The following is a 13596-nucleotide window of genomic DNA, read 5'->3' as shown; positions in this document are numbered from 1 at the left end:
TTTTGAAGGTCTAAACTTTGAAAATATGCAAAAAAAAATAGCTTTTTCAAATTTCTAGACCAGAATACCCCCTTAATAAAACTAATTTCTCTTGTCCGATTGATTTTAGATGAATCTCCAAGGAATTGTGATGATCACCGCAAGGGACTTCTGGAGAAACGGGCTCCACACAATTGACTGGCAAAAAAACAAAAAAATTGAAAATCATCATTTTTTCGCGCCTCTGACCACCCGTCACCCCTTAAAGCCCTCATTTTTTTTTGGTTCAATAAAATATGTGTAAAATAAATTCAAACAATTTTAAAATTAATTAGTTTTATTAATTTAGTTCGGTATACCTTTTCTCTTCATATGTCTTATAATTACAAAAATCGTTTAAATTGTTTTATGTTAGTTACAAATAGACTGGTTTTTTTTAATTTTTTTCTGTTTATATTTTTTATAATTATTTTGGCAAATGTCATTTCTTACCTAAATTTCACTTATTCCTTATGCATAGCTATACATAAGTTAATTCACAGTGGCAAATAGCAAGTGAGCATTTCCTACTTCGATGCTTTAGAGAACATTTAAATATAAGGTTGCCTTTTTATTGCTCACTACTACTTTTTCTAACATTTTACTGTTGCAATAAGTATTATAGCATAATTTCGTTTGCTTGTATGCATGCATCTATGTAATTAAACAACACTGAATTGAAAGTAAATATATTTCGTGTTACTGTAACTAGTGCGTTGTTCACACATTTTTGTATTTGTTTTGCATAATGATTATGTTTATTAAATGGAAGATTTATTTTGCTTTAAATACAATATATTGCAATTTTTTCTTTTGCTTATTAAAAAAACTCAAATTATTTTGTACTCATACAACTTATATGCTTTCCAAATATTAAGCATTACTGAATCAGAATTTTCATATTTATTTGCATACACTCGATTTTATATTCATACATTTTATAAAAGCTGCTCTACATTGCATTCATTGCAAAACTTTACTCACTCATGAAGTATTGATGTATTTTTTTTTTTTTTTTTTTGATAACTCCGTAGGAAGTTTTTTTTTTATTATTATTCAATTAAAAAGTAAAGCAAAAATGACAAAATAAAAGAGTGCACAATTTTTAAATGATAACTGCATATAAAATAAATTTAAAAATGTTAAAAATGTTATTTGAACTGAATTTATAAATGTAAGAATTTTCGAAATTAATTATTGGTCTAAGCCTAAACAACTGAGCACAAAAAGTGGTTAGCAATTAAAATAAAATTTTAGAAAATTAAATATAAATAGTCATTGCTAAAACTAACAGCGTTAATTTTGCAGCCATTTGCTGCTAATATTACTTGCTTTTTCTTTTTCGATGTTAAAATAAAATAAATTTAAAGTTGTCTGATATATTAGGTTTGGGGAAAAAAGAATCCATTATTTTCGCGCAAATGGTTTAAAACTGTTTTATGCGCGATTTTTAGCTCCTGGGCGATGCTACGATTACTAAAATGTCGGTCAACTTCAATTACTTCCGTGATTTTATCGACATTTTCTTCAACATCAAAAATGCCTGAAATGCCACCATGACAACGAGCATAAACTTTAACTTGTTTGATCGACACTTTACGAGATATCGATCATTACAGCCATCTACCGAGAAAATAATGAATTTCTTTTCCCCCAATTATTTTCTACGCTCGTCCTGCTTAATTAAAATAATCATAAAACTATTTAATGCTACGCTCACACATTTTTTAATTTTTTGTATGTATTTGTATTTTTTTTTTCTATGATCTTATTTGCTTTAAATTGTTGCTACCCTTTAGTAGCGCGTATTAATCTATGCGCTCTTATACTATAATATAAGTTGGTTTCTACTGTTCTGTGTTTTGTTTTTGCTACTTTCTATTTTATGTTTAATCTTTATTACATTTTGTTATTAAAATAAAGATTTTTTACATTGTATTATTATATTTAATTAGCTATATCCTATCGCAGTCCATATTTGACGTCTGTCATTTCTTTTTGATGCGCTGCACAATCCACTCAAGACCCTGATAAAGACTGTTGAAGAAAAAAAAATTATCAATAAATATTTAAATATAAATAACTTTGATGTGAAAAGAAGGGAAGCAAAAAAGCAAAGCACAACCTCTTTTGTGAGAAGTGTATTTTGATAGAATGAAGAGAGTGACTTCGAAGCAGCTCGTTTTTTGGACCTACTGTTAGGTGACATATTTGACGACGATTGCTGGCCTAACTGTTAGCAGGACAGTCGGTTCTACTTTACCTGAACAACTCTAATTTATATTCGACAAAGGGCTGTCACTCCAGCAGCACTCAACTACTGATGGTTTAACCACTCTAGGTTAAGTTCGGTTAGGTTAGGTCATGGTGGTTGTCGGTCTATACGATTAACTCATTTAGACCTTACAGGCCCTTATTTTTTTTCTTCGTAGAACCATTTTGTGGGTCTTATAACCGCTCTAAATGGTGTTTAATAAGATACTACAAAAATAACAATATAATGGAGAAGATTGATGGGATTTAGGTTGGCGCACTGTAACCTTAATCGCCTTACTGCCAAACCCGGACATTTACAAAGAAATTGCTCAACTGTCTCCTTCTCTGAAAGGTCCCCATAGCTTCTGCAGTGGGGATTAAATGGTAAAATTGGCTTTTCTGCTTGTGCGCCGATCGTCCAATGGCCGGTAAACACAGCAACGTGTTTGGAGATTGAATGGCATGGTTGGTTGGTTTAAGTGGTGATTCGTCCAGAATCTAACTAGCGTTTCGGCACCATTTTGTTGCCACATCCTCGTTACCAACTTGTTTACCAGTTATTTACAGCATGACTATATCCAGTCTGTGCGGTTCAGGAACCTTATCAGGTTGATGACATCTAAGCCAGACAGTTGTTCAAGACTTTCGAACAGGGGTTTGCCCAGGGTTAACATTCTGTCCTTCCATAGGGCAGGGCATTCGTCGAGGAAATGGAAGATTGTTTCCTTTTTCTCCGGTTGCTTGCAACTGTGACAGTATGTGTTGTGAGAGATGCCCATTTTGGCTGCTTGCTCTCCCACAGACCAAAAGCCAGTTATGACTGCCGTTAGTCTCTAGGCGTCCCGGGACCCAGATTAAGGTAACTTTATGGTTTTCGCTTTAGGTGGTAAGGCCACTCCTGTTTTGTTCCACCGGTTTAGAGGTTGTTGTCGCAGAATCCAGTGCCTGAATTTCAGCTTGGCTATCCGAAAGAATAGCGATGTTGCCCTTAAAAGAGGCATCTGCGATTAGTAGCCTACAAGCTTCTCCAATTGCCAGTACTTCCGCCTTAAAGACACTGCAAGCATAAGGGAGACGCACAGGTTTTTCAATTTTAAGTCTATGAGAATATATGCCAGCTCCAACACCACAATCCATTTTACTGCCATCTGTGTAGACTGTAGGGTCGAAGTTGTTTAGTGAGAATCCTTTACTCCATTCTTTCCTAGATGGAAAGAGAGTGGCAAGTGGCAAAATTTCTATTGAATGTTACCGTTACGATGTAGCCAGTCCTCTTCGAGGTTAGAGGCCAAATTCTTTCCGTCTTGCGGATAAATTTCAGAATGCATGCAACAGGAGTATTCTTGATTTCGTTCGGATCCCTTTGATCTCGATGAAAGATGTACAGTCTTGTCTTTGCCAAGGTGGTTTCATCATCCTACACACATAGTCTACACACTGTTTAATTCCCAATGAGAATTTTTGAGAGATACTAATAATGACCTACTATTTTCGTGATGCCTACTTTACCAATGTTAAGTAATTCCCTATTGCAGGTAAAAGGTCTTTACCTTATAAACTTTTGGCTTGACGGAGTCTTTGTGTGGCCTTAAAATGGGTAATTCTTTAAGTATTATCCCAACTGTTAACCCTGTATTTAGCTGACTAACTGGACTGCTGAGCTAACTAACACATAGGCATTAATCAATACTAAGGCATCCCAACGGTGACAACGCCAAATTTGTTAAAAAGATAATAAAGTAGTAAAAGGGGAAATTTTATGTTATTTTAATAAAGCGGGGGATACTTTACTGACTTTGTTTCTCAGCTTTAGTAGGTAAAGAATGGACATGAAAAAAACTAGTCAATTGTGTTTACTCATTATTTGCGTAAATTGTAAATAATAAATATGTATATAGTGGCCTATTCACTTTTTGTAACTGCTAGGTATTCTTTAAAATGGGTTGGGTGAAGTGTGAGCTTGGCAAAAGCAAGCAAGAAAATGGTCATTTGTCGCACAATGACATATAAAAAATTTTAATTAGTTCGAAAAATACGGTAGCTTATGCGTAAGTTTAACGAAACCTTGTCGGTGGAACGAAGGCCTGGAAATGGAAGAAACAAAGGATTTGAGTCGTAGTCAAAAGCCAAAGTGGTGGTGTCATTATTTCGAGATGCTGCAAAATAGGTCAATATGTCGACAGGTTACGTCCAAAAAGTGCGTAAAAGTGAAGGTTTACGATCACATAAATAGATCGCAGCACTCAATTCAAATGATAAACCAAATAAGAACGAATGGGTGAAAATTACATAATTAAGACATTCATAAATATGGCTGTGCAACTATGGACGATGAAACATACGTCAAAGCGGACTTTAAGCAGATTCAGGGCGCTGAGTTTTATACTGCAGAGAGGAGGACTCTTTAATCTAAAAATGTTGCAGAAATTCCCTAAAAAATATTTGGTGTGTCAAGCCATCTGCTAGAGTAGTATGAAAAACAAAGCGTTCATTACCACGGGCACTAAAAATCAAAAAATTTATTTGAAGGAGTGTTTTCAAAAACGTTTGCTGCCATTCACAAAACAACATAAAGGCTCAATTCTGTTCTGGGCCGATTTAGCATCGCGTCAGTATAGTCGTCTTGCTATGAATTGGTATGAAAGCCACGCGGTAATTATTGTTCAAAAGGACCACAACCCACCAAACTGTCCACAATTGTGACCCATTGAAAAATATATAGAGCAATTGTTAAAAGAAAATTGCTAACAGCGAAAAAAGAAATTAAAAATGACCAACATTTTAAAATGAATTGTCACAGAGCAGCAGATATCGTACCAAAAACTGATGCCCATCGCCTAAAGAAAGGAGTCAAATCTAAATTGCGTCATTTTATTTACAACAAAGAGAATTGATATTCGTTTTTTTGTTTAATATAATGCGCTTAATAAAGAGGTAAATGAAATAAAAATTGTTTTGATAGCTTAGAAAAATTGGATGTTATAACGATTTTCGCCCGACCAATATTTTTCGTGTCCATTCTTAAGTATGTTTTAAAAAGGTAAAATGAAGAATTGCTTGCTAATTTAGATAAAATTTTGCATGACAAATATAAAAAATGCCTTATTGTGCACTAAGCAGCAATTGGAATTGAAAACGTGCCCAGCGATATCCACCCAAACAGAAGATCAAAAAGGGAACAAGCTTCTATTTTGACGATATACAGATAAATGAAAAACTTGACTTCCCAGCACTTACTTTACAAGACCTTTGGTTGCTTTAACAGCATAAAACATTCCCTCAAATCTTTGGTGAACTGTTGCTGAAGTGACAGCTCTTGGTCAAATACGAAAATACGTTAATTCGATACCGTAAGCCCGATTCACGTATGCCTCAATGTACGCTAACACCTTACGGTGCACGCAATAATCAAATGATTTGATTAAAAATTCTTTGATTCTACTTTTTCTTTATTTGTTGTTGGAAGCATGAACACGCCCTTCAAAGATTTCATTGTTTTCTAAGCACGTTATTAGCACTTCCAACTTCTAAGAGGTCTGGTTACGCTTATGACAACAAATGTTTGTTTGTTTAAGACTTCTCACTGTACAAATTCATAGGCAAGCGTTTGTCTGTTTGACATGTTCTTTACGTATCAGCAAGAATAAATGAATAAAAGCACTTAAGTGTTTGAATGTTGTTCCTATAATAGAGATTAAGTGAACAAAAATAAAATTATGTCACAATTACGTAAATACACAAAGGAGTAAATCGCGCAGTACAAAAACACCTCCGAAAAGCGATTGGAATTATCTTTCTGCTTGCTTTCTTTCATCTCGTTATTAAATATAATATAATTATAATTGCCTACCCCTCGCCGGTGAGCGCACAACACGCCTGTATATGCCATTGATGTTTCTTAATCGAGGTTAAATCCAACTGACGCGAAATTTCCGCAGCTGACATCGCACCCTTGAGATCCTGCACGAAAGTGAAAACAAGAATTTAAATATCAATTTATGAGTAAAAAATAACAAACAAGCAGCAGCGTGCTGACAAACCTGTTTATTTGCATAAACTAATAGACTGGCTTTACACAGATCCTCATGCTGCAACATGCGATACAGTTCTTCGCGCGTCACAGCCAAACGCTCACGATCCGTCGAATCGATGACCATAATGATAAACTGTAAAAACAATAAAAGCGGAAATGGTATTCAATTAAAATAAAACAATAATACGACTTGCTATATTACAATAAATATGCAGTTTATTTACAGTTGCGGTCAAAATATTGAAATTTTTGCTGCATTATTTTTCCATATACAACTGTGATGATATTGCTAGGTATTTTGATTTGAGGTTAGAAATTTGCAAATTTCGTATATGTAATTTGCATTTGTGGCCTAGGTAGTCTAGCGCAAGTGCCGCAGCATCACACGCACGTACCTACCGCTACTGGACCAGCTGACGGTTGGTTTCGTCATCCATTGGAAGGCGTTTGCCTTCAGTATTAAAATCAGTCGGCATGAAATGATGAGGTCAAAATGACCCCTGGCTCCCGGACTAACCGAGTACTCTTGCACCTATAACTCTTCAAATGCAAGCTTACTTACTACTTCTACCGACTCTCATGCCCGCAACTGCAGTTAAATATAATAAATAATAATATGTGTATGTATGTGTGTGTCTGTACATACCTCTGTATTCGTATAGTAGGTGCTCCAGGCGGCGCGTAAACTCTGCTGCCCACCCAAATCCCACACCAGAAAGTGTATATTCCGCCACACCACCTCCTCCACGTTCGAACCAATCGTTGGGCTGGTGTGCACGACTTCATTCATAAGGAATTGATAGAGTATTGTAGTTTTGCCCGCATTATCCAAACCAACCATTACTAATTTGTGCTCTGCGGATGGACAAAGAGAAAAATGGAGATTGCTTTAATTTTTTATTACACAAGTGGAATATTTCGATTTTCAGATGTTTCCTTCAGGTGGTGCTCGCCACTTGAAAGCATACTTTACTCGTATCACTTTGTTTTGCTTTCGTAGTGATAAGGAGGAGTGCTTCTCTGTTGCTAATTGTGCAGTGAGTGAAATTGTTGTTGCTAGGCAGTTATCAACAATAGGTAAATAACTTTTGTGTGTAACGAATGTATGATGACTATCTCAAACCATTTTCATACAGAAAATTTACAATAGCTTATTTCATTTCGTTTATGAGTCTACTACTAAAATACATTAACATACATAAATATATACATACACCCGTGTATGCAATAATGGTAGTGCAACATTTTGCCAAGGTTTGATTATTTATTTATTGTAATTTCTTTTATTTTTTAATAAAAATATAATTCATACTACAACAAAAATGACACTTCTAATTTAAAAATTCAAACTTTGTACAAGATTTAACGAATGTAGAACATTTTTATATAACGTTTCTATCGCAGTTTTCTTTTGGGTTGCTGCCTCAAACATCAGCCAATAGAAAAATAAAAAAAAAAATGGAATTAATATCAAGAACCTTGAAGTCCGTAGCTGGAAAATATAAGAACGCTGAGTTGGGTTTTGTTGGATTTCAAAAAGTTGGAAAGAGTTTTTCAGTGGGCCCAACAGCAATGCTGGTCTACTACCTGCTAGCGTGTACTAGAAGCTCTGATAAAAGAAAGGGCCCTAGTTACAAATATTATCTGACTAATTGGGAGCTATTTTTTGGACCTTCAACTGAGGTTTAGAACTGACAAAGGCATTGAGGAGTTCAATGAAACAGCAGGGCCCCCAAGGATCAGTTTTAGGCCCACTACTATGAAACCTTATGTATGCCGGTATTCTAAGACTGTATATAACTCCTAGAACCAATGTCACTGGATTCACGGATAATATCGCGGTGGTAGTAGTGGCAAAACACATCCAAGATATTGAGAGAATCGCCAGCGAATCAGTAGGTAGGATCAAAGCTTGGTTGATGTTCCTAAACCAGGAAACTGATGTGGCAAAACTAAGTAGCAGGAAGGCATTAAAATTGATGAAGGTAAATATTGGGACTGCAACTAATAAATGGGGCTATGATTAATAGTCGTTGACGCACCTAGAAAAAAGAAAAGAGACAAAGAAAGAAAAGAAGAAACAAAAGAAAATTATATAGTAGAGTTGTCAGCTCGGTCCTTTTATACCAATCTGGGTTGACGCATTGAACATAAATAGCTACACAAAAAAACTAATAGCCGTCTATCGGCTAAGCGCCTTGCGAACTATGTGCATACAATTTCTATGACGCATCTTTCGTCATTGCAGGACTAATCCGGGCAGACATTCTGGCAAAAGAAATGAAGTCAGTATATATAAAGCTATCCGAACACGCCGGTAGACCAAGGCGTAAAGAAATTTTAGCAGAAGAAAGGCGTCGTTCGATCGCCCACAGGCAGGACCGGTGGAACAGGTCACCTAAGGGTAGAAGGGCGCACGAGTTAATACTTATTCTTACGACGTGGCTAGAAAGGGACTCATGGAGGTAAAAACTACCACCTAACCAAATTTTTTTCCGGGCATGGGATATTTAGAAAATATCTGGCGTGTGAAATAGTATTAAATCACTACGAAGATGACAAAAGCCAACCAAAAATCGCTGAAATGATTAAATTAAAACCCGGCACTATTCCCTAAAGCCGTGAGTTTTTAGATCAGAGGGCATAAATACTTCCATGCCTCAAAGGAAAATTTGCTACAAAGTGCCGCAAAATTAAACATCCGGGACAATTTATGCTTCGCGTCGATATTCTAATAAAAGCTCATTTAAAGTTGCCCGCTTATTGTTCAAACACCAACGAAATTAGAAACCAATCTTACCTCAAAAAAGGCGATAAAAGAGGAATGGCCAAAAATTTCTTCTGAATATACTAAGGGGCTTCAAGCTGTTATTGGCATAAGAGGATACTCTACAAAATATTAATTTACTACAACTTAAAGTTTTTATATTATATGTATAATAGTTATTAGCCATGTTTTTAGGACTGCATCAGTTTGCCTGTGACTTGGCTTCCTAGATTGTGTTATAATTTTTGTGCTAAACAACTGTAGGTTGTTCAATAAGTTTTGCGGTTCGATAAGAGGGGACGTTACTATTAGCCTATATTTTTTGTTAAGTTGCCGCACTCTTCATATAAAGTATGTAAAGTTTCTTTTCAATCTGTCAATCCATTCTTTGATTGCAAGCCATTTAGTACCGACGTGTCACAATATTTTCTACAATGGAAAAAGTCAAGTATCGTGCACTGATTGATTTTTTATTTTTGGAAGGTTTAAAAGCAAAGGAAATTTACGAACGACTGTTGAATGTATATTATATAAGAACTTTTTGTTATAAATTAGTACAGTAGAAAAATGGGTTGCTGAATTTAAATTTCAAGGACGTCGAAAAATAGGTACAAACCGGAAATCGTAGAAAAAATAACGGATATTGGAAAATCGTCGAGTGACTGAAAGAGATTTAGTAGAAGCCCTAGGCATCTCATTGGTTAGTGTAAGCAATATATCGCTTAATGACATACCGCGTTGGAAGCGTCAGTCCAAGCAGATTTTTACCATGGAACAGTACACGCCACGCGAGCGCTCCCAAATTGTTGAAATTTACATTCAACAAAAGAAGTCAATTGTGAAAACTCAACGTGCGTATAACAAATTAAATAATGTGAAAAGTGCGCCTTCTAAGAACACCATTAAACGTTTGTACGAAAGGTTTCCGACTGGTGATGCTCTTTCTAATCCAAAGAGGCCAAATCAAAACCGACCAAGGCGATCGGATGAGAATATTGTTCTTGTAGGGGCCAGTGTTGAGACGTCGCCAAGAACATCCCAAAATCGCCGTTCTCAGCAGTTGGGCATTGCTCGGACCACTTTACAACGAATTATCTGCATTGATTTGCAAGAGAATATTGCTCTTGTAGGGGCCAGTGTTGAGACGTCGCCAAGAACATCCCAAAATCGCCGTTCTCAGCAGTTGGGCATTGCTCGGGCCACTTTACAACGAATTATCCGCATTGATTTGCATTTACTCCCGTAAAAGATTCAATTGACGCAAAGATTGTTGCCTGCGGACAAGCCTCGATTGAAATGGGTCCAAAAAGTGTCAACGAAAAGGCTGAAGACGACGAGCAATTTTGGAACAAAATCATCATGTCCGATGAGGCTCATTTCTTATTGAATGGGACGGTAAACAAGCAAATTTGCCGTATTTCCGACACTGAAAATCCTCACGAAATTCAAGAGGTATCTCTTTACGACGAAAAAGTCACTGTTTGGTGCGGCGTTAGTGCCAAAACGATTATTGGGCCGTTTTTCTTCGAAAATGAAGATGGTCAAGCTGTTACGGTCAATCAGGAGCGTTATCGCGATATGATAACCACTTTTGTGATGTCAATTATTCGTCGAAAGCGTATGAGGCAGTTCTGGTTTCAACAAACGGCGCCCCCCACACACAGCTCGCACCACAATCGATTTTTTGAAGAAATTGTTTCCTCGTCGTTTGTTGTCGAAAAATGGCGATTTTGACTGGCCACCGCGTTAGCCCGATTTAACACCACCTGACTTCTTGTGGGGATATTTAAAATCAAAGGTTTATATTAACAAGCCAAAGGCCATAGAAGAGCTCAAGAACAACATCCGTGAAGAAATAGCCGCTATTCCAGCCGAAATGTTACCTAAAACTATGGAAACGGGCACAATACGCCGTACAGACTCAAGGCGGCCATTTGAGAGATATCATATTCAAAAAGTGATGTCAACAAATCTACTTGAACCAAATAAAATAATTATTATAGTCAACATCTAACAAATTGTGTTTTTCTTTGATTTAAAAAAAACACATGGGTCCGTCGAATGTGGGCAACCCAGTAAGAGGCTAAAGAGTGATGCGAACCTGGTTTTTCGGCTCCGAAACGAGTTCGTGTCCAGAAATCGGCCAAGAAGGTGTGAGCATCAGTTTTTTGGGATGCGAAAGGAATTTTGTTTGTGGATTACTTGCTAACTGGTACAATAATAAATTCTGAATAATATTGTAACCTTTGAATATTATTGTAATCAGATGAAAGCAAAAATTTGTGAAAAGAGGCCCAGTTTTCAAATGAAAAAAATTCTTTTTCATCAGGTTAGTACACCGTGTCACTAGAGCATTTGGACAATGGCTAAAATCCACGAATTAAACTTCGAATTGTTGGAGCATCCACCATATTCACCAGATTTGGCCCCTAGCGACTTACATCTGTTTCCAGACCAAAAAAATTCATGCGTTTGCGGAAAGCGTTTTTCATCAAATGATGAGGTCATAACAGCTTTGGAAGCGTATTTGGCAGCTCTTCCTCTCACTTTCAGGGATGGAGTTCATAAAATGAAATCTTGTTGGGAAAAGTGTATTGATGTTCAAGGGAACTATACTGAATAATAAAGTGGATTTCAAACCATAAAATTATGTTTTTCCTATCGAACCGCAAAAAACAAAAAAAGTGGCATTTTGCCAAAAATATGTTTTGTTTTCTTTTAATCTCACTATTGGGTTTAAAAATACGGTGAGCCATTATATTTCATCATAAATGGGTGTAGCCTATTTTCCAAAATTTATGAAAAGAAATAAATTGTTTGCTTATAATTCACTCTACACATAAGTTTTCAGCACTTTGGCGCCAGAAGTTAATTAAATATTGCGGTTTTAGCTTGTTGCAAAAGTACCGTTAGTTCCGATCCGATTTTACCCATTTTCATTACCAACCAATCTTAGAGAAAGAGTAGCAAGTGTACTAAGTTTTATTGAGGAAACTCATTTAGAAAGTTTCAGAGAAACCTATTTTTGGCCGTTGTTCCATACAAGTGGAACCACTGTGCAACTGTTGGGCCTGATGGGTGTAAAAGTGCGTTTTATTGAAACAGTGCAGATGGGAATTGAGAGTGCCAGTATGTGTGCATGTAAGACAAACTGACACAAGTCGAAAAACATTGACAAGTGCCAATGCGAATAAATATGCAGGCAAAGAGTAAAGGAACGTGCATACATTTACTATCTGGCATGGCGGCAACAATTAACGCTTTGAATAAATTAACCTAAGCACAAAGTTGCCAAAGGGAGCAGTAACCTCTACCCCAACGCTTACTAGGCAATGCTCATAGCCATTAAAGTTGGGATGCTACACATTTTTGTGGTTTCAATAATACTTAATTAGAGTTGTTTGTATATGTGTGTGCGTTGCAGTAATTGTGACACGATGCGATCTGAATGTATTTGCGTACATATTTTAGCAGAGGGCCACTGTAGTTGAAGGAGCTCATAAGTTGTATAAAGATTGTACCGCAAACCAAACATCATAGGATCGATCCCGGTTCCGAGTGAACTCATAAGAAGATCTTCTCACAAATATCTATTGGCGAGTTACGACAACATTTTTAGTAACCCAAACAAGATGAAAAGCACATATTTGGCAAGAAACTCGGCTTATAATTTCTTATTATTATAGGGTGTCTCATTAGGACAGCTAAATTTTAAATTTAAGCAGATAAACACAGTTTTTAGTAGAAAAGTGTTGTTGTTTTCACTATAAAAAAGAGGGTGGATATGAAGGTTATGTATACGTTATTTTGACAATTAAGCCGATAAACGCAGTTTTTATTAGAAAAGTGTTGTTGTTTTTACTATAAGAAAAGAGGGTAGATATGAAGGTTATGTATAAAGGGTGTTCCACATAATGGTTTATTTTCAAGCAATCGTTATTTTGGCAATTTAAGCGGATAAACGCAGTTTTTATTAGAAAAGCGTTGTTGTTTTTACTATAAAAAAGAGTCACAAGTAACTCTCACAATTGCAGTATTGAAATATTTCTTCTTCTTTTCTTAATTACGCGCCAGTCGTTTTTTTCTCGTGCTAACCAGCGCCAGTTGGACCCACCACGTGAAGCCAAGTTCTTTTCCACCTTTCTTTCCAAGCAGAGGAGGACTTCCTCTTCCTTTGCTACCCCCAGCTGTTACGGCGTCGAATACTTTCAGAGCCGGAGCTTTCGTTACTATTAGGACGACATGACCCAGCCAATGAAGCCGCTGGATCTTTCATATCTTATACCTGTATCTAGAAATATTTACATTTCTATTACTGGCACGCGCGTGTAATTGTGCGTGACTTAGCCTCACAAGCAAAAGTGGTGTACGAAATGGCATTAAACCAAAACAGTCGATCTTAATGAGGCACCCAATATTAATTCATACTCACTATAGCCGGACGATCCGATGTGACATGTGCGTGCACACGTAGCGTTAAATTAGGACACAAATACAAATACAAACAAGCTCATGCATATGT

The 13596-nt window shown here is 36.4% G+C and overlaps 1 protein-coding gene across 2 annotated transcripts in view; it reads right to left on the bottom strand.

The window, feature by feature from the left end:
- Positions 1-446: 446 nt before the first annotated feature.
- Positions 447-13596, bottom strand: part of LOC129237481 (ADP-ribosylation factor-like protein 5B) — a 42657-nt gene continuing 29507 nt past the window's right edge. For both annotated transcript variants that reach the window (XM_054872260.1, XM_054872261.1), the window contains 4 exons: positions 6954-7162; positions 6315-6440; positions 6125-6234; positions 447-2055 (listed from right to left, as the gene is read on the bottom strand). In XM_054872260.1, the coding sequence (XP_054728235.1) occupies positions 2007-2055; positions 6125-6234; positions 6315-6440; positions 6954-7162 (494 nt within the window). In that variant the 3' untranslated portion in view covers positions 447-2006. The remainder of the gene's footprint in view (positions 2056-6124; positions 6235-6314; positions 6441-6953; positions 7163-13596) is intronic.

This window comes from Anastrepha obliqua, chromosome 2, assembly GCF_027943255.1.
Source record: "Anastrepha obliqua isolate idAnaObli1 chromosome 2, idAnaObli1_1.0, whole genome shotgun sequence".
NCBI classification, from domain to species: domain Eukaryota; kingdom Metazoa; phylum Arthropoda; class Insecta; order Diptera; family Tephritidae; genus Anastrepha; species Anastrepha obliqua.
This window is presented reverse-complemented; position numbering and strand designations above follow the sequence as displayed.